This window comes from Serinus canaria, chromosome Z (assembly GCF_022539315.1).
Source record: "Serinus canaria isolate serCan28SL12 chromosome Z, serCan2020, whole genome shotgun sequence".
NCBI classification, from domain to species: Eukaryota; Metazoa; Chordata; class Aves; order Passeriformes; family Fringillidae; genus Serinus; species Serinus canaria.
The window spans coordinates 21,392,517-21,413,598 of NC_066343.1; the positions used below are offsets into that span (position 1 = coordinate 21,392,517).

The 21,082-nt window shown below is 39.0% G+C and overlaps 1 protein-coding gene across 1 annotated transcript; it reads right to left on the minus strand.

Moving 5' to 3' along the window:
- Positions 1-6,581: 6,581 nt before the first annotated feature.
- On the minus strand, positions 6,582-17,452 carry LOC103821481 (zinc finger protein 474). The gene is given in 3 exon segments (XM_018921168.3): positions 6,582-6,733; positions 9,919-10,099; positions 16,685-17,452. Coding segments are annotated over 3 exon segments (1,032 nt in total). The 5' UTR covers positions 17,384-17,452.
- Between the last annotated feature and the right edge of the window lie 3,630 nt (positions 17,453-21,082).

Here is a 21,082-nt window from a genome sequence, read left to right on the forward strand (position 1 = left end):
GCTCGTGATGATAATCGGATGTGCCTTCACCCTCCTCCTCTGAGGAGGATGGATATGGCTTGGAGGTGTGATGGCCAGCTGAGCAGCATGGCCTGGTGGTAGCCAAGATGTGGCTGTCAGTAGCCAAGACTGCTGCCTGCCGGTCAGCGCCACTTCCATGGCGCTGGAATACTGGGGGACCAGAAGAGTCTGGGTCAGGGGTATGAGGGCAAGCGGGGCGCTTGATGGGAAGGGGTTTCTCGGCAAAAGGGGAGGCTCCTAATGCAGGGGTGGTGCCCGACATGGGAGTGTTACATGTCATAGGGAAGGAACTCGGAGGGTTGGGAAATGGGGAGGGCAGTGGGAGAGAGTCACTCAGGAGGATGGCTCCCCCTGCAGGGCCGCTGCCATTTTGGGAAGGGTGGTAAGAAAGAAAAGGAATAAAGGATGCTGGAGCGTGGATTAGGGTAGGACCCAAAACAGCCTGGCCAAGACTGTTTTGAGTAGGAGGTAGAAAGGGAGGGGAGATGGCAGAAGGCAGGTGGCTCATCTGCGCCCCCAGGCAGTTTCCATCTCCTGTCCTGCTCTCCAGGACAGAGAGATTAGGAGCACGGGGGGAGGAACACAAGGACTAGGAAGTGGGGTTCAAATATAAACTTTGAACTGCATCACAAATTAAATGGAAATGAGGGCAGAATTTAGCAGCCTTTAACTTTTCCTCTGTGTGCAGAACATCAAGTTTTTCCCTGACTGAGTCCCAAAAAACCCAATGAATTAACAGAGTCTTTAGAAATGACAGGAACATTCTTAAACAACCAACAAATGAATTATTTTAGATTCCTCTTTGAGAATTATTTCCCCCTAAGAATTAAAAACTTCCCTAACCGGCATGTATACATCCTATTCAGCCATGCTAAGCACATTCCCCATGGCTGCTCTCCCTCACCCAGAGGACCTTTAATGGAAAAGGACCCAGACCCTGGGCAGCCTTCCTGCAACTCACCCTCCTGTGGGTCTGGAGAGAGGTCAGGCACACGATGTCCTGTGGGGGCTCACCAACAGAGTCAATCCTCCAGATGCACGAAAGGTGCTGGCTCTCCCATCAGTCTTTCCCAATAAAACTTAGGCTTAGCAACAGGGTTGTGGCTAACCTGAACGCGTCTTCTTCCCAATGACAGCCGTCCAGCAGGTCATCGTCATGGCTGCTTTCAGGGAGTTCAGTAAGAAAGGCCCTGTTCGGGAGCCAGATGTAGCAACATGCTACGAACTGGCCCCCAGGCAGACCATGTGTTTGTGCCTGGAGCACAAAGCCACCAGAAGGCTGACGAAGGATGGTGCTGAGACAGGTTCTTGCTTGAAAATCCTAATGCTGGTTTATAGAAAAACAAGATATAACTTCAAATATAGTCCAGGGACAAGAACCAGGATGGCTTCAGGGTCCAGGATTATATATGGGGTAAGAGGGGCAGTCCAGAGGGCTAGGGGGACAAGGGGAGTAGGGCAAAATGCTCCAAAGGTGGGGTTAGGGACAGGGAAAGCCATTGGGCATTGACAGGGTGGAGCAATGCAGTAAAACAGGACCAATGGGGATTCAGGGAAGGGAGAACATTCTAGAGGATATGCATAAACAGAAATGGGGGCTGAACAGGGGTGGTCAGAGCCAACAGGCCAATGGGACAACAGAACCCGGGGAATTAACATATGAACACAAGCCTGTGGAAAAGAGGCTTCTGTTACTTGCAGTATTTTTCTTCTACTCCTACAAACTGTTTTCTGTCCTGAAAAATATATTTCAATTATTATATTTCATGGTCCTCTGGAAATATCTTGGAGTCCAGTGTTCTACATGCTATACTGTAATACAAGGCTGGCCTAAATTTATTCATTTTTATTCATATTATACCTATGCATAACTTTTTTTTTTTTTTTTTTAATTTTGTTTGTAAAAATCCTGCCACAGACAATCTGAAAATCTCAGTAAACTGCTTGAAAGTTATGGGTTTCTTACTTCTGAGTTTGACTAGCAACAAATTCCTGCTTGGAAATTGTTCAGTTGTTTTCTTCTGGAAAGAAGTCTCTTTAATCTGGATATATACAGCCCATCAGGGAGGTACTTAATGGTTTGGGTTTTTTTGAGAAGTTAAACAGTCTGACCTCCTGGAGTCTCTCTTGTCAGGTACAATTTCCTGCTCTGTTGTCAACCCTTTATTCTCAACTCTGTGAAGACTATAAATTTTTTTCTTCAACTGAAAATGACAGAAGTTTTTCAAGAAATATATATTTAGGAGGAGTAACTCATTCTTGCATGCTCCAGAGTCATCAGTACTGTGTATGTCAGTTATGTTATTGACCAAGGAATAAACAGAAAGAGCACAGAAGAATTTAGACAGTCCCTCAGGCAACTTCTCGGAGGGTTTTCCAGGCTTGTGTTTTTGTTTTTTGGTGAACTTCACACCCCTGTTGAATCCTGCTTTTGCACAATCCTACCATGTTGCTGGGGGTGGCATGTCTCCAGATACAACAAACTCATTTGTACCCACTGTGGTTGACACAGTTCAGAAATACAGATTTCAGAAGCCTTATTCCCACTGACAGTGAAGCAAAACTAATCACAGGACCCTCAAAGAAAATACTAATTCAGACAAAAGACCACCTAAAATTCCTTCTTCATGGACCAGCTCCATGAACTGGGTAATAAACCCAAAATTCTGAACTATAAGGTTCTATCATTAAGCAAACATAAGCTTTGAAAGCTTGTGTGCTATCATAAAAAAACTGCATAGTCTAATTGGATTAAGACATGTACATGTGTTAACATGTGATCATTCTGTACTCATACAGTACAGTATATACATACATACAGTACAATAAACGTAGGATTTGTTTCAGTGTACGCAGGATCAAAAATCATGTTTGCAAATACTGGACTAAAGCTTAAGCATTCACATTAGTCAATACTGAAAACATAATTTCTACTTGGTGCTATATGCTTTCTAGGTCTGTGGCCTGCAAAGAGAATTCACAGATCCATATAAGTGTTCACTATTATTAATTATAAACTGACATTATATTTACAAATGTTTTTGTTCCTCAGGTTGTGGTCTATTCACTCCTAGTAGTCTTTAAGAAAAAAGGTCCATGAAGCTATCTTGGTCAAGCCTATCAGGCATTTTTAACTACTGCCCTTAAAGATACAGGACCTTTTGAAGTTTGTATGGTAACTCTGACATTCCCAACTCAAAAAATTATAATACTTTACACATAATACTTAACTACAGTTATGGATTCTTGCATTAATGCCCAATTTTTCAAGTCTGCAGTTAAACGCTTCTAGCTTGACTATGATCTTCTGATTTGCTTTTATAAAATGCCTCTTTTTTAAATTTGAAATTGGCAGGTTCAAATGGCTGAACTAAAATGTAAGTCATGGCTTTTATTTATGATCGGGAAGTGCATGCTCATTTGTTTAATGTGATTAAATTTTGCTTTTCAATCAACGTCCTGGATTTCTGTATATTTTGTCCTGGAATAGTTTTAGCTGCTATCAGCACAATTGTGGGAAACTAGATGAAATGTCATTGGTTTTGAAGTACCAGAAGATATTTTTCAGCTCTTTAAATGTGCTGTGGCAGTAGGAAACATGGGATTCAGCTGGAAATAACATTGAGCCAACAGTGGATGAGATAAGGTTAAATGACAAATCACTAAAGTATGGAAACAAAGGAAGCAAAGTGGCTCAATTTCTCATTTCCTTTTCCTCTCCTGCAAAAAAAAGCCAAAATTATACATGCCAAGCAATAATTGTAATGCTCATAAGATCTCATTTTAACTCTGTTGAGAGCAAGCCATGAAGGCACTCTCCGTGCTTCTCCCAGTAAACAAAGCTTGCTTTGACCTCACTATCATCATTGGCAAACACATCAGCACTGGTGAGCTCAGCAGAAAAGCTTGTGAGAGTAACCTTGGGATGTGCATGACAGTTTGAAACAGAACAATATGCACTCCTATATCAGTGATTTTTATATTTCTACATATTTTGGAAATCATTGTTCCCATGAAGTTGTGGAGGGAAAGGAATGCTACAACCCTTGAGATTTTTCTGAGGGCTGTTGGCTCCAGCTGAGCTTCTTCTCTGGTCTCACCATCAGCCCTCACAACCCAATGCTGACTTTACTCCGTGAGTGGTAAGGCTGACCATTTCTCAAATCCCACACTGAATTCAGAACTCAGCAGCAATCACTAGCTAGCGGAGACAGCTCCTAATTTGGCAGGTCCTCATTTCCCTTTCTAAAAGATGATGTGGAAAACATACTCTACGCTTATGGCTTCAGGAGTTCCCCTACAACAGTGCTTCTGGATAAGACAGAATGTAAACTTAATATTGGTACTTTTTTTATTATTCATAAACATTCAGCTCATCAGACAGATTTTACTGCTTTTTGTGAAAAAAATTCCAGAAACCAAAAAATATATAAGTGTAGAGCTGACAATGAAATACAGAAAACTTGTTCTGGGTGAAATCTCTGACAGATTTAAAATATCAAGACACTAAGTCCAACTTTCAGAATGACACTCCAATATATGAATTCCACCAAGAGGCAGAGCTGAATTTTTAATGCCAAACATTGCAGTGACTATGCAATGCAAAGGTTAATTTCTTTAAAATATGTTTTTGCTCATGAAGTGGATGTAGTGAATCTTGATGACCCAATGAGGCATATGTAACCAAAAAATCCTTATTGTGTCTAAGAAAAGAGAGTGTTCCAAGAAGAAGAGGGGACACAAAGGTGAGATTATATGATATCCATAATCCTCCAATTACCAAACCACTTGTCAGTGGGGCAGCACTTGGTGTGACTTAGAAAAGCCTCAGGGGCTTGCAGTGTATGTTGCCAGCCAGCAGCTCCTAGGAGCCTGTCTAGCAACCACAAACTAGTGCCCCTGTTCTTCTGTCCTCAGGCCACATGCACCTTCTCCCAGCCAAAAGGAGGAGGGGTGGCACTGGTCCAGCTCCAACAGCACCTCTTCATACACTGGAGACACTAAGAACAGATCTGCAGGGTTTACACAGCTTTGTTCTGTAGAACAGAAACTGAACCTTTGACTCCTGAAGATATCTATCTTCAGACTATACAATCCTCATTCCAAAGATGAAAGGGCTGCTGAGGTACCATTGATTGTTTTGGAAATTATTTTCACCAAAGAATGCTGGTACTTCTCCAGTCTGAATTAACAGCCCACCAGGGCTGGAGCCAGGAGCATTTCTCTAATAACAGAACAAAGATATTGCTTCTTGTTTCACTTACTCCACAAATCACACAGCTTGATCTCTTGGAAAAGAAAAGTTGTTGGTACCCATATTTCATTTTAGTGTGTATGAAAGCACTTGCTTCCTCTGATTTGTAAGTATAATAGTAAGTGTGAATGCTCTGAGAAAAGTCACATCAATCACATAATATATAACAGACAACTCTAGGCCTTAAGCTCATACATGGTACAGTTTCTTTCATGATATCAGGAAGCCCAGATTGCTAGTTCACAACTTGTACTGGATTTTGTCATATCTTTTGAATAACCTCACCACTTAATAAAATGCTTCAGAGTAAGTAAAATAATAATTGCTCTCTGCTGTACCTTGTAAAAGGGAGTATTGCTTCCTTCACGTGTTTAGCCTATTCCTATACTGATGTGTTTTGGCACTCATTCGTCTACATAAGGTAACAGCATTTTTCAAAATAGCACCTTCAAACACCTTCCCCATGGCTTTCTTGTATAATACCCAGTCTTTCAGAACTGGGTCTCTGTGATGGCCTCATTTGGTACAGAGGGGCAGGATGGCAGTTTTTGCCAGTCATCTGGGACATCATGCTCATTTTGTCTTGACATTAAAACGTTTTCTCTTACAAATTTCATGACCAAGATGTGCTTCCCTGACTTACAAATTTTTTGACATGATGGGTTTACTGAGCTGAGGAAAATCACATGGTCAGCATCATTCTTAAACAAAAATAGGACGCTTCTGGGTGGTTTTTTATAAACAGCCTGTGTCTGCCTCTACTACATGACTGGATGCGTTTACATGGGAAGGTTTCACTTGCAGCAGTCAAGGGCTTTATGAGATACAGTTACACATGGATGTGTGAACAGTGCTCCAAACAGAAAAAAACCCAAAAATTAGAAAACCCAAACAAAAATGAAACAATCTGAAAGGAGCTACTTAATTTCTCTAGTTGGTCAAGTTCGGCTAAAGGTCTTTACACCAACCAGAGTGTCTTTGAAAGAGGAGAAGCAAAATTTTGTTTTCAACAAAGTAATTTTCTGTATTTGGCTTTACACTTTAGTAGCAACTGCTGCTTTTTACTCTGGAGACTTTTGGAGCACATGATATCATTACACAATAACATTTTGGTGACCATGTCTCTCCATATGAATTTTATTTCTCTCATGGTTTGTCTGAAAGGCATGGGTGCAAGTGTCTGTACTCGTGTGCACACAACACATGCACACTTTATTTAGCTTAGGATAAATATGTGTGTGTGTGTCTGTCTGTCTGTGTGTGTGTGAGCAGACATACATTTGTATGCATGTGTGTTACATCCACTTCACTTTGCAGGTTTTGGTTTACAGGACCTCTGGTGGACGATCAGTCTGTCTGGAAGAAAAGTACGCCCACAAATATCACATGGAACTAGCTGGGCTTGGGCGCTGGTCCAGGCAGCCTCATTTAAAGCATCAAGATCATAGAAACCTTTGGCTGGAAAATTAGAAAAAGAAAGTATCAGCTTTCATTCTGGAGACCCACATTCAACTCTTTATGGAAAATATTTTCAGGAAATACCTGTTGACTGAGCCTTTCAGTTTAACCAAACCATATTGCTTTTGCAAATGAAAAGAAAGAAGCAAAAGAGTAAAAAGTACATAAAAAGACTGGTTTTTGTCCCAAGGGTTGAATTAAATTAACTTCAAACTGAATAATTTTGTATTGTATGAGAGTACAGAGAAAACATCATGCTGCGTGTTATGATCTGCATTCTCAGCTAATTATTAACATCTTTGCATACCTACTATTATCAGCAAATTCACTTTTTGGCTTTGCTCAAGCTCTGTTTAACAAGCATGTGTTATCTGACGATGGCTGTGGGTGAGAGCATATTGTACTTGAGAATATGCTCTTTGTACTGCTCTGGATCAAGGGGCTCAATTTTCTTCCTGTTAGAGTCTACGTAAGTTATGCTAAAAAGTGGAGTAAATCTTAGATAAGCCTAAAACCTTACAGACAAAAACTGCACTACTTTAAAGCCAGAACTTCCTGTGAAGTCATTGCAGTGATGCATCTATTGTCATCTAAACACTAATCCAGCCTTACCTCAGTTATTTTCCACTGTGGGAAGAATGACTGCTCTGAAAACTCAGGAGCATTCTTCAAACACTCAGATGTGTTTTCAAGATTTAATTTGGGTAAAAAAAAAAAGTCTTGTTTACTTTCATCTTGAAATGGACTTTTGAAATGGATTTTCACATAGTGTTGTTTCAAACTGATTTGCAAAAAGGACAGGCAGGTTGCTTAATACCTGGATTTAGATCTTAAGGATTTTCATTTGAAGTGCTTGCAGAAAAAAGTCCACATGGCTCAAATTGAAGACGTATTTGCTTCACCCTTCTTATTTGGTATGACAATATAGAAAAAGATTTTAAAATCTGTTTTTTTTCTTTGAACTGTTAGCAGTGGACAGTTCTTGAAAGAAAAGGATTTTTGCATTTAAAAATATTCCATGGTTTCTGTCATTGGCACATGAGAGAGCTCTTCATTAAAGGCCCATACCATTTTAATATGAATCATATTCAATGGTTCACATAACCACAATAAGCCTTAGATCTCTTAATATGCCTGTTACTAATGTTCTTTTTGTTAGAAGAGCAACCAAGTAGTGTTTCTTTTCTTGGCTGAGACAAATATCCCCTTTGCTTGCAGGAAATGAATGTGTATTTTCTGTACTTTGGAAAGTTTATGGAATATTAAAAAAAAAGAGAGGGAGAAAGAGAGATGACTTTCTCCTTGCAGGCATGTGTTAGGCATTCCATAAACAAAACACTGTGTAATGAGTGAAGTGTTTGTCTTCCTGTGACACTTGAGTTTTCAGAAAAAGATTTATGTAAGTTCTAAAAAGTTTTATGTAAGCAGTTAATATTTCTGAGCTTTTTTTGAACATTGTCTGCTTCATTCAATAACAGGGGTAATCCCTCCCCCCTGAGCTGAGAAACTGTGAGACATGCAGTACATGCATGTGGTCTGAAGGTCAGTTATAGCATTTACCACATGATTGAGAGTAAGTCTTATGGAAAAAGAACAACACACAGATTATTTTCTCAAGGCCAGGAATATGAGGCAACTGTAGGGGGAACAACAATTTTAGCTCAAGCTACAGAACTGATCAGTCTTGCATCAGCAGGCATTTAGGGACAGATGCTGGAAGCAGGTCAGTATCCCCAGAGGAACTGTGGGCACACAACACCTCACAGGAGATTGGAGGCGCCTGATATGACTCATTGAGTAAATGAGACAACTTTCTGATTCATATCTGGGAGCCTTCTGCTAGATTGTTTTCTCAAAGAGCGGTTGTCTTTCTGCTTTCACTCCTTCAAAATAATAGTGTATTTCAAAATAATCTGATTTGCCTTTTTGCATCTCCCTCTTTCACATGGAATTCTCATTTTCTCCATCTGTTTTACCACACAATGTGTAATAATTTAAAAGTGCTTAACATCTAAAAAGGCAAATACAATGAAGATGTCTTTTGAGCACATCTTTTACTGTAGATTCAACTATGCCACTTGGCATCTGGTAACCAAGTTCCAATTTTATATTACTTCAACTTTGATTATTATTTTGAACATCTGGTTAGTGTTCTCAGTGATCCCGCTCTCTTCTGCATGTCTTCTGAGGACATATTTTTTGTACTGCTGTAAACTGATCTAGTGTATGACTCTTTCACAAGTAAGTTGTAGGAGACTTTGTCTACTTTTCCAGACATTATGGGAAGCTGAGGGAAATTGTGGGGAATTTAAAAAAAAGTGTGTGTGAATTAAATGCCTGTGAGGAAGTGGTCCAAACTTGGCCCAAAGTAGCTCAGACCAGCTGGCAGGGCCAGGGAAAGCATCCACCAAGAAAAGTGAAATAACTTTATGTGGGAACGGGAAGTCCTGGGAACAGCTTCCAGGCAAAGCATGGATAGGAATTCCTTTACATCCTAGAGTGAACATATGACCCTCAGATACATATGACAGCCCATCTGTGGGGATGCTGGGGATCATCACTGTTCATTGATTTGAAGAAGTGGAATCTTAGGAAACAGAACCCACAGCACAAACATGTAAAACTGGCAAAAATTAACAGTTTACTTTGCACTACATATATATTTCTCTCCACTGTGTTTATATTACAGTGTCTCACAATAAAAGCTTCTCAGACTTGTAAATAAAAAGGGATCAAGATGGGCTGTTGACTGTAGAAGAATCTGGCTGAAGTATCTACACCTATGTTGCCTGAGGGTATTTTATTTTAATGATTCTGTGTCATGTCTGCACATTATTCTTGGGATGTTTTTGCTCATTTTAAGACATGCCTGTGTTAAAATAAGCCAAAAAGTAGTAGTGTAGCTGTGAAGCAGGTTGCTAATCTATTTGTGTTTTAATTCAGGACACATTGGCACATAGAGGGGGATGTCCCAGGAGCCATGTTCCATAGGTAATGACTACTTTTACTTTCAAGACTTTGTTACAAGGTTTCCTTCTGTGAAGTAGAAGCAAAGCTTAAAACAACATGTTGACAGTAAACTGGAGAACAAAGTACTTGCAAACTGTTTACCTGTTGCTTTAAAATATTTTTTTTAATTCCTCACACATTTTTGCTCATCTCTCTTAATTTGATCTGTAGCTTACCTTGCACGGTTCTGACTTCAGGTTTTTTGGGTTCTGGCCTTCTCAAGTGCTTGGGGAGGTTGTCATTATCCCGGTGCCATTTTTTCAGGCATTGTGGCTCATGTATACTAATAGATTTTGTTCCATACTCACGGCCACATATGTAGCAAATCACTGTTGGTGGCCGTCCTATCACTTTTGCCTGCAAATAACAACCATGAAGAAGAAATATTGTTTTCAATATTCATTTTGAATCAGAATGACTTTGTATGAAAGCAATCATGTAGATAAAATATGTTTTATCTGTAAAATCTGTGTAACTGTTTTTTTCAGTCTGGTTTTGTTTGGAATCAGTCCTGAGGCTTGTAAGAGATACTGCCTCATTAAATGGGCACCTGGAAGAGGCTGGTTTCTTCTGCAGATGCTGGGCTGAGATGTGTGTGACTAATCTATACTTAGATGTGTTAAGTTTCTTCTCTTTTATTTTCATACCTTCAAGTTCATTAAAATGCTAAGTCTTCACATGCCAAAACACCACCTCTGCTTCATCATGTTGTAATGCAGCATCCATCTTAAATGGCTGAAGCCATTTTTTACTTACCAAGCAGACATTAAATGGAAAGCAGCAACAAAAGCTTCATCAGCTGAACTCTTGAAGTCTAGTACAATAACAGAAAAACTCCATCTTCTACCAGAACACAGCTCAAAGTGTTGTATCCAGCCTTAGTATTTCTCTTAAGCTGGACAGCGAGGGCAGCTCTCCCAAGAGATGATTGTGGTTCTTTACCTCACTTTTGACACAGATTAGTTATCTGGTGGAATTTTTTGCCTTCAAAGATTAAAACCAAGACAGGATATTTCAGGATGAGAGGCAAAAAAGAAACTGCTGTTTGTTTATCCCAAAGGCCTTAGTGTGAACTTTGCCAGTGACTGCAGCAAGGGCAGGACTAGACTTTAAGCAAGTCCATGTTTCCAAACTGAAGATCTGCTTTTGTTCTCAGAGGAAAACAGCTCAACAACAGAAGAAAAAGATTCCTTAACCTCAAACCCCACAAATACATAATCTAAGGCTGAAAAATGTATAATTACTGTGGTATTGCAGATTACGGACTCAGCTGTGTCCTTAGGCACGTCTTGGGCTAGGCGTGGTGTCAGTACCAGCTGTGCTTAGGAAGTAGGATAAAAACATGCTGTAGAGAAGAACTTTGAGGCACAAGGATGGGTCTCACAAGTGCCAGCACTTCCTACACTTCTGACTGCAGAATACCAGTAAGAGATGAGCTATTCCCTGCCCTCCTCAAGGTAGACAGACAGCCATGCCAGACCAAATACAGGAAACCCTTCTCACTCAAACAAGAGTGCTGGGGGTTTCATTTTTTCCTCTGCTGCTGTGTAAGACAAAGCATAACCTGTTCCCGTATTTATGACTCTTTCTGTCAGCCCATCAATGTGTTTGCGAAATTCTGGGCAGCTCTTCTTGTATTTATGTTCCAGTCTGAAAATGTCATTAGTGAACAATCTGCATAAGATTCCCTTCCTGTATCACACATGCAATCTCACTTACATGAAAGAAATACTACTCTATAAAGTGTATTTTTTCTGGGAAAAGTTGGACTTCATCTGGAAAGTTCTCACAGTGTCTTGAAACATAACATCCAAAGACAGGTTCTCCAAGGACATTTTCATCCTCTTGACTTACAAATGGAATTTTCTTGCTATCTTTGATAACACAGTATTTTATATAAGCATATTTTCTAATATATATAAGAATACAACCTTCTTCTCCTATTTTTTTAGATGAATACAGCAACAGCTATTTTAAAAACATAACTTTTCATTATCAAATTTCACTTACTTCTTTACTTCAAGTTGTGAGCCAGAACTTGTCTGATTTTAAAGTAATACTCTGGGTCCAGATACAAAGTCTTCTGAAGACACTATACCTTTATTTGTAAGCTCTGGAGAGCTTTAGATAAGGATACTACAATCTAAACTCCTGAGGTCAGAGAACTCTTTTTAGTGTGCATACCTGCTGTGGGTACGGTTATACTATTTTAGAAATGGTTTCTTTAAAAATGCTAGGTGTAAAATCACTGGGAACACACTTTCCACACAAGTTCTCATTAGGTGAGTTCCTACCATTCATTTAAATTGTTACTTATTGACTACAAACTAGGAAAGAGCAATTTGACTTACATTCAGATTATAGGGACTCTCTATGGTAACAGAAGAAGAAAAAGAAATCCTAGTGCAAATGCAGAAATCTTTTCCAGTAGAAATGTCTTTTGCTATTTCCACAATTAAAAATGGTACAGAAACAACAGGAGAAAGCAGAATTAATTAAAAGAAATCAGATCACTCTTAGGATAGAATTATTTTTATTCCAGAAAAATAGTGAGATTGACCCATCACCACACATACAATTGTATACAGACATTTTTCTCGGCACATATGTTTAAAACCTGAAAGAGATTAGCCTAAAAATTGGTAGTAACAGATTTTTCTTTTTTTAACTGTGGAATCCAAGATATGATAAGCTTTACTTGGAATTTCTACAGCTGATGATATTTACCCTTCATTTCTTTTTGTTTTCAGTGTGTCTATCCCAAATGTAACATCTGGAGGCCTGCAGTTTGAAACTAAACTATTTTTGGAAACACCATAATTTTCCAACCCAAACTACTCACATGCCAGTGGCTAGGCTGTCTGTTCACTGCTTTGTTTTTAACTTTCAAAAAGGGTTGTAGAGAAGGTCTGTTCCTGAGGATATGTGTTATTATAAAAATACGTACAAATACCTAACAGTATAGTTAGGCTTTCCTCTGGTGTCTCAGTATTTTCTTTTTTACTCCAAGACTGCTAAGTATGTCTGCGTGACTATGAATGAAGTTATTTAGTTCAGAGGGCTATGCAACTATGTATTTTCAATAGACCTGACATTACTTAAGGTTAGCCCCAGGCTGCTGTTGCGGTGTTACATGAGGTCAAATCCTTCCATACTGCACAAAGCTTTTTATTTCTTCTTAAGTACACACAATAAGACTGAATCCCAAACTTCCCTACATAAATATTTATCATCCAGGACTGCACACACCTCTTCCCTTCTTATTTGTTTAATTATCTATTTATTTTAATGGGAAAAGGGGGGGCATCCTGCTCTGGGATGGAGCTCTGGTCATAGACTTGAACTGCCCATGGATTAGAGGCTCAGGAAAAGAATGGTGCAAGCACTTAGCAGCAGCATTCTATTGTATGAAAGCAACCCTTTCCACACATTCCTCTCAGCCAAGTAAAAGGCATTTTGCATAAGGATCACGGACAAGGTATAGTATGGTTCTCATGACTAGCCAAAGCTGCACTTCACAGCCTACAACAGCACTCATGTTAGGATCATATGCCTTGAACAGCAAGGTAATTCTGAAAGATTATGCATACAATTAAAAATATTACTCTACTGGAAACATGAAATATGTAATTTTGCTCCTGATGTGCTCTCTTTTTAAACTGAGTATGTCAGTACAATGAATGCATTGTACAAGGAAAGGAAGGATACTCAGTCATTCCCAATGATAATACTCAGTAAGTTTCATTCAAACTATCCATTCACTGTCCATTCTCATCTAACTTTCTATATTTGCAAATTTATTTGTCAGTATTTTCCTAGGAAGGTATTCAAAACCACTGCAATAAAGAAAAAAAGCTCATAATAGACTTTCACCTTCATTAGAATTATACTGCACCTGAAGACGATTTCCCTTCACCAAGATGCTACATGGCTTTATGCTAGAGGAAAATACAACATCAAAGCTCTTGCTACACCAATGTTCAAGACTTACACAGTGTTAAAATGCATTATAATTGAGCAAAAAAGAAGATCAGTGAAATCTTTTTAGGTAATTAACCAGATAAGAAGAAAACAGAAGATGGCAGCACCATCTAATAAGCTTTTAAGATCAGCATTATCTATTGTCAAAAACCCTAAATTCATATACACACAGCAAGTTATTGATGCTCACTTACACGTATCACATATTTTCATCCACGAAACAATAGAACACAGACTCTGTTTTAGTGCAAGTCTGAGTTTCAGTAGCTGCAGACACCACTTCCATTGTTTGGGGTATCACAGCAGAATCCAAAGCAGAATTTCTGAGCTGATGTGACCCTTGAGAGTCTCTAAGCATAGGCTGTTATTCCACATAGCCAGACATGATTAACTCAGATGTGTTCATTGATTCTGAGAGCGAGGTACTGGAAGAGATAGCTTACAAAAGCTGTCCAGTCTCCACCTCTAAAGACATTTAATGTAGAACTGAGAAAGAGTTTGTCAGTAATGATACAGGCCTAGTTGATGCCACACTTGCTGAAGAAGAGAGAATTCCAGGGCATACAGGGAGAAGTGCTTGCAGCTGTAAAATCAAAATTCACTTTACATGGTATACTACTAAATCAATCAGAACTTTATTTTGAAAATTAGGAAAATCTGGGTTTTTCATTTAGGGCGTCTTTTATTGCATAAATTTATTTAACAGTAGCACTAATTCTCTTAAATACATAAGGACTGGCTGGGTTTTTTCAGTTATTGCTTTCCTCTGATGTTTGGCTGAATCAGGACTTTAGGCAAGTATTTAAATAATTCACTGTCACAGTGAGTAAGTCTGTTAGATGAGACAGGGACTGCCCCAAATACTTTCCAGCCAGGACCAGAACAGTAGCCATTTCACTCTACCACTAGTGAAGCACTATTTTTTAACAGTATTAATAAGCAGCTGAGTAGCTGGTAAGGTAAGCAAAATGAAAACCATATGCTGGAAAAGGAGGAAGACTTTAGTGGAGACACAGACTTTGTCCCTGTTTATAATTAATCTGCAGTTATTCCATAAGCTTAGTGTTTTTCCACACCCTTCAATGTGTGGACCTTTCAAAATGTTCAACTGGAAATGAAGATTCTCTCACAGAGAATTTAAATCTACAGGAAAGTGGCTTCCTTTGACAGCTTCTTAAAAGCTGTCTGCAAGTCCTGAAGAACCCCTTGGATCACAGGACACTTCTTTCCATCTTCCCATCCCATCTATGCCTTTAATGCATAATTCTGCACTAAAGAATAGACCTCAAAGACACAAAATCCATCATCTCTTCCTGAAAGTCATTGTTAATAATAAAGTCCCTCAAAGTAATTTACAAACTTCAAGCTATACAGCCACATTAGTTCTGCTGCAACTGATGAAGTGTAACTGCTTGGAAGTAAATGAGGAAACCTGTTGTTCACATAGAAGGGAGAACAGATTTGAACAGATTTCATTTTGGCTCTGCAGAGCTCACAGAAGTAAAAAGTGGCAATAATGTTGTTGTTCAACAAGTCCGCAGATGTGAGTGAATCCACAAAGGGCGCAGATACGTTGTGCAAGAGGGTAACATTTTTTACAGATCACTGTCAGTGCCAAACCACACTCTAAAGTTTTTTTATGGGATCATAATTATAGAAAATTGCTCTCACCCTCTCTTTTATAATCTACAGAATTATGTTCGATAGATTAAACTCTCTGCTTCACACCCATGCCTTTCATTGAACAATCAACTTTAGAGCAATGACAGTTCTTTAGGAAAGAGCACAATGTAGTATAAACAGCATCACTTTTCCTACAACTATAAATGCAGCTGTGCAGCACTTTGAACTGCTTGTGGATGAAGTAAAATTCGCTGATAAAAGCAAATTTGCCAAATATAGATCAATTTTCCAAAATATATCAGTGGCTTCATATAGCATAATAAATTTATTTGCCAAAATATATCAGTTAGTGGCCCCATATAGCATAATAAAAAAGGGACTCAGGAAGTCCTTAGTCTCATGTGAACTAGGGTGATGCTATTATTTTAATTTTACTCAGCAGCTGGTAAACTAACATGTTACACACTTTGCCTTCTAAAGCATCTTAAGAAATGCTCTGCATAGCATTGCATTCCTTTGGTGACTGAGAGACCTAAATCCCATTTTCAAAAGTAATGTAGGCAATCAGGATTCCAACCTGCATTTGGAAAAAAAAAAATAGGCCATTTAATTTGGACATTGGGCCTAAATTTAGACAACTATCTTACAAAACTCCTGGCCAAAAGACAGCTTGTGCAGAAACAAATGCAGAAAAAATATCCAATTTTCCAAAACTCTGTGTAGCTTTTGGATAATATGAATCAACTTCTTTATTCTTGGATCTTGAATCAAATTCAGTGGAAAAAAATGTGCAGTCTTATTTATTTTGTTGTTGTTATACCCAGAACTGCTGCCTTTGAATATGCAGTCCTCAGTAAACTGATGTTTCAAGCCAAGGTTAAGAATAACACTAAAATATGAAAATCATGTTTTGAAGAGCTGGATGCTTGCAGGACAATGAAACACTGCTTTTCATGCTAACTAAAGAAAAATACCTAACATCTCCTAAAACATATGACATCCAAACCTTGCCTGAGCTGCTCAATAGAATCTCCTAGGGAACTAAATCAAGCAATGGTCCCTCTTGGGGATATAACTCTTAAACTCTCAATAGAGAACCCACCTACTCCCATTCAAAAGGAAAATCTAAATCAATAGGAATAAGCAGTTTCCCTAATTCCCTTCCCAGTATTTCCCTTTTCTTTATCCTCTACTTCGCAGAGAAAAATTTGCATGCAGCTAAAAGGTCCTCCTGAAGAAAAGCGATTTTTAAATTTGATGGCAATTCAATCTCCCCTGGAGTGCCAAGCATCAAGATGCATGCACACCCTTTCATACAGCATATGCTTAGCAATTTACCTGGTCTGATCCAGCTGGTGCAGCCCTGCTTGTTCCTTGATGGGCCTCAAATGGATCACTACTTGCTGAGCCAGGTCCAGATCTCGGTGCTTTACCAGATTTACTAGTGGTAGTGCTCGGTAGCTTCGCACTGCTGCCACCTCCTTTGCAACACCTTTCGTGCACAGGGAGACGGTCAGGAAAAAAGGTTCGGCCACACTTTCTACAGGGCACCAGCTGGGCTTGAGCACTATAATAAGCTGCTTCATTTTCATCTGTAAGTGTATAGGAACCAGAACCAGTAAGGACCTCAGGTTTCCTGGGCTCTGGCCTTCTAAGGTGCTTCGGTAGCTGACTGTTCTCAATACGCCACTTCTCTAGGCACTGAGGTTCATGTATGGCAATAGACTGTGACCCAAATTCTCTGCCACAGATATAGCATACCTTGAAGGGAGGTTTTCCTGGGACGGGTATTTGAGACATGTTTGAAGAATTTGACTGTTGTGATATTATTGCAGTGCCTTTTCTGGGATTCACCTTTTCTGGGATTCACCTTCCTAGGTGTACTACTCTGGGAAAAATTCTGGGAAGATCGGGCACATAAGATCATGAAACTTGCTCTAAAGGCAAGGTGTTACAGATAATAACAGAGGCTTCTTCCACACTTGATAGACTACTACAAGTTTTGTTCACATTGTTTTTCTTGACATTTGTTTCCATGAAGAGTATCACATTTCAGGAAACTTCTCTCTCTCCTACATAAAGAACTTGGGAAAGTCTGGTATTCAAGTGATTCTACATCTTCTTAATCCATTTTCATGAGCCAAAATATATTAGGGACTTCAAAGGTGGAACACTGAACCTTATGGCTGTTTCAATAGAGAAGGGGGTTTCTGTGTGTTATCCTTTTGTCTTTTGTTCTTACAGAACCCTGAAACAAATTAAATTAGTATAAATTAATAAATGTGTTCTCTTTAGTTAAGGTTACCAACCACTGGTTTATCACAAGGCACAATTAACCTTACAAATATGTTATATTTTTAAATAGCAGATAAATCACATCAAATATATTCTTATCCATAGTGATCAGCTGAACAGTGTAAATCTGAAATCCTGGTCCCAGAAGATTTTAAAATCATGAGGGACATGAAATAAGATGGGTTTGCACAACCTGAAACTGATGACATGCAAGTGGTTTGGTGTATAACCAATATGCTTTATTTTCGGTTAGTGATAGAACTGGTATTTCTGGCAGTCTTCAATTTGTAAGTCTTCAAAGTTGATACTTAAACATCATTTCCCTGTATCCAGAGACATAAGAAAAAGTCTCTCAGTAGAGAAATGTCAATGTCCAATCTATAAAGAGACAGTAAGAAAGTGCTCCCAGTCAATCTGTTACTTGAAGGAGATTATCTGCCCCCTTAATTCAGAACTTGTGGTGTCAAACTCTCTGACCAGTCTTGATTCTCCTAGTACAAGAGTGTTATTAATGAAGTGGAGCAGGTTTCTTAATAAGGCTTACTGAGGTGTCTTGGGGGCTGAAGTACATGCTGGATGAGAGAGAAAGGGCACTGCATTTGTTTAGTCTCCAGATATTACCAGATACATTTCAGTTTTTCAATGTCCAGTCTACTCCTGTAAACAGATAAATTTGTGCTTTATCCCTTAAATGTTCATTTCTTACACTATTTTGAACTGGTCCTCCAAAGATGAGAAAATATAATTTCAACCATAACATGTACAGCAAAGGCTACTGTTTTAATTGCATGGAAAAATAAAAACCAAATTAGCACATCACATAGATAGGTAACCGCCAAGGACAGTCTACTTTATCTGTAACAGAAGAAATATCTGGCTAAAGTCATCTTGTCCTCACTGAATACTCCAGACTTTATCGCAATCCTTCCAAACTTGTGGGGGATTCGTAACACACAAACATATCCACACTGGCTGTCTTGGTGTCTTCGTTCACTTCCTCTGCTGCAACAATCCAACCTGGATGTTTTTACTGCTTTTTTGCCATGTCACCATTCAACTTTGTTCCCACTCAACAGCCTTTTCACTCTCATCTGTCCCACCTCTAAACCCACAGGCTGACTTTTGCGGTACCAACTGCGATGACACAGTTTTGTCATTAATTTTGAGATGACAAACTTAAACTTTCTCTGTATCACTGAAAAGCAACTGAGCTCATTCTAGTCTCTTCCAAATATTCTAGGGGGTATAGGGGAAACAGTAAAAAACCAAGTTGTCACCAGGTTCATCCTTTTGCCAAGCACACAAAGATGTTTCAATTGCTGCATTGACACTGCTTGCTTAAATACTCACAAAGCTGCATATTTCTGGGACACTTGGGATACTTTTTTTACAGAAAATTCCTGTGAAGCTTGTATTTATTTGCAGGCAAACTGGAAAATGTGAAGACCATCAGACCCAGTCTGTGATTTGTGCTGGAACTAATCTGTGAGCAAGTATGTTGTAGCTAGCTGTTAAAAATAAAATTTTTGAGGACCATTATACTTGGCGCATTCAAAATTAACACCTCATCCAAAACTATTAGATGACTGCAGTCGGCTGAAAAACAGGGCAAAGTGTGTGTCTGTAGTATCCTCTCATGTCTGAAGCTATCAGGTGTATCAGGTGCACATAATATTCACTGACAGTTACACAAAACTATAGCACCGGAATTTTTAGTTCAGATATCAAAATAACAGGTTCAACAGCATGTGAAATTTAAATGTGCAAACTAGTATTTAGGCTACTGTACTCCAAGGCTGTTTGAAAGACTGGGAGAGTTTCCAAGGAGGGTGGCCTGTTGGAGGAATCCAAGTTGGGAAATAGCCAAGCCCTTTAGGAGGATGAAGGGAATGGAGAGCCAGGGAAACATTAAAGGGTCATGAAGGCAGGGGAGACAAGGGTTATTGGCAGGTCACAGGAAGGGAGAATCACAAAGTTCAGTAACATTTCAGGGAACTTCTGAACTTTGCAAGGTCCTATTTATGTCCTATTTATTGATTTATGTCAAAAAGAAACTTTCTCATACCTGAGAGGATTCTTAAAGCAACAGTGAACACTGAACTGCCTGCCATATGAAGAATGTTAGGTGGCTAAATCTGTTGCCATTAGGAATGAATCAGTCAATAAAAGATGCTATAAACAATCTATTAACAATATAACCTATTGTTGGATTTCCAAGTTTGCTATTGTAAATACTTCATAAGAGAATTATGCTTCCTTGTGGGGATTACACCATTTGGTCTACATTTATTCCTGCCAAGTTCGCTGTTATTATTTGGAAACTTCCTATAAATTCAGTGTGAAATGAAAAGGCATATGAGCAGTTCAAATCTTCTCTCAAGCTCACTGGTAAAGATGTGGAAGTAAATCAAGACTGGGATTTAACAATTCAAAACATAAAACTTTCTTATGTTTTTCTTTTTAAAACATTGCAATATGTTTTAATAAAGCAGGAACGTACAGTTGATCATTGCATATACCTATGGGAAAACATTTCTCTCCTCTGCAATTCCAGTGAGGACAACACTTAAAAACAGTTTCATGAACTGCAGTGACAGGTCACAACTAGTGGAGAAATTCAACATAATTAAAGGCAAATTAAATACTATGGCTAGCTTAGAATCAGGATAAGAGCTTCAGTCTAACCAAAATAGAACAGAATGATGAGAGCACATCAGCTCAATACATCTATCATTTTCTTGTCCTGAAGAGGGAACAGGAACTCTTGCTCACAGTTTTTAAACTTCACCTAAACAATTGCAACAATAACATTATTGCAACAGCAACCATAGCATTATTAACCACGCCAGAAATTGCAACAACAGCCTTACTAACAATGCTTCACTCATGCTGCCTTCTCTTAGCCGCCCTGTGTGATTCAACCTATAGAAGTGGAAACTTTTTCCCTGAAACAGCCTTCGTTAGGTTTTGTTTCATGTCAGTGCTGGAACTTGGAAGCAAAGTTGACACATACGTTTCCTATTTCCTGTATGCAGCCCATTTCTGAAGAGCGACCCTCTCTGTTTTTCATCTCTCTTGATTCTCTCATGTAAACAATTCCTCAAAAACCATTATAAAGTCATTTTATAAGCCTGAATTCCTTGACTGAATTGAAAAAAACATACTTGTGTTAGCTGGGGGATTAAACTGGCTGTTTCCAATGAATCCACAACACTACTGCTTTTGACTTAGCTAGAATTCCACAAGGAGACCTCCCAGCTGTAACAAAACCAGAGTTTACCTTATGGAAGAATACATTGCATGAAGCTTCCTACTACCAGGACATAACCACGCTTATTCAAAGGACAAAATACAGGAACAGCTGTGAGAATTTGGGGAATCTGTTTTTGTACAATTTATGGATGCTGACTGGTATCACAGCCTTTCCATGTGTAACTGTAT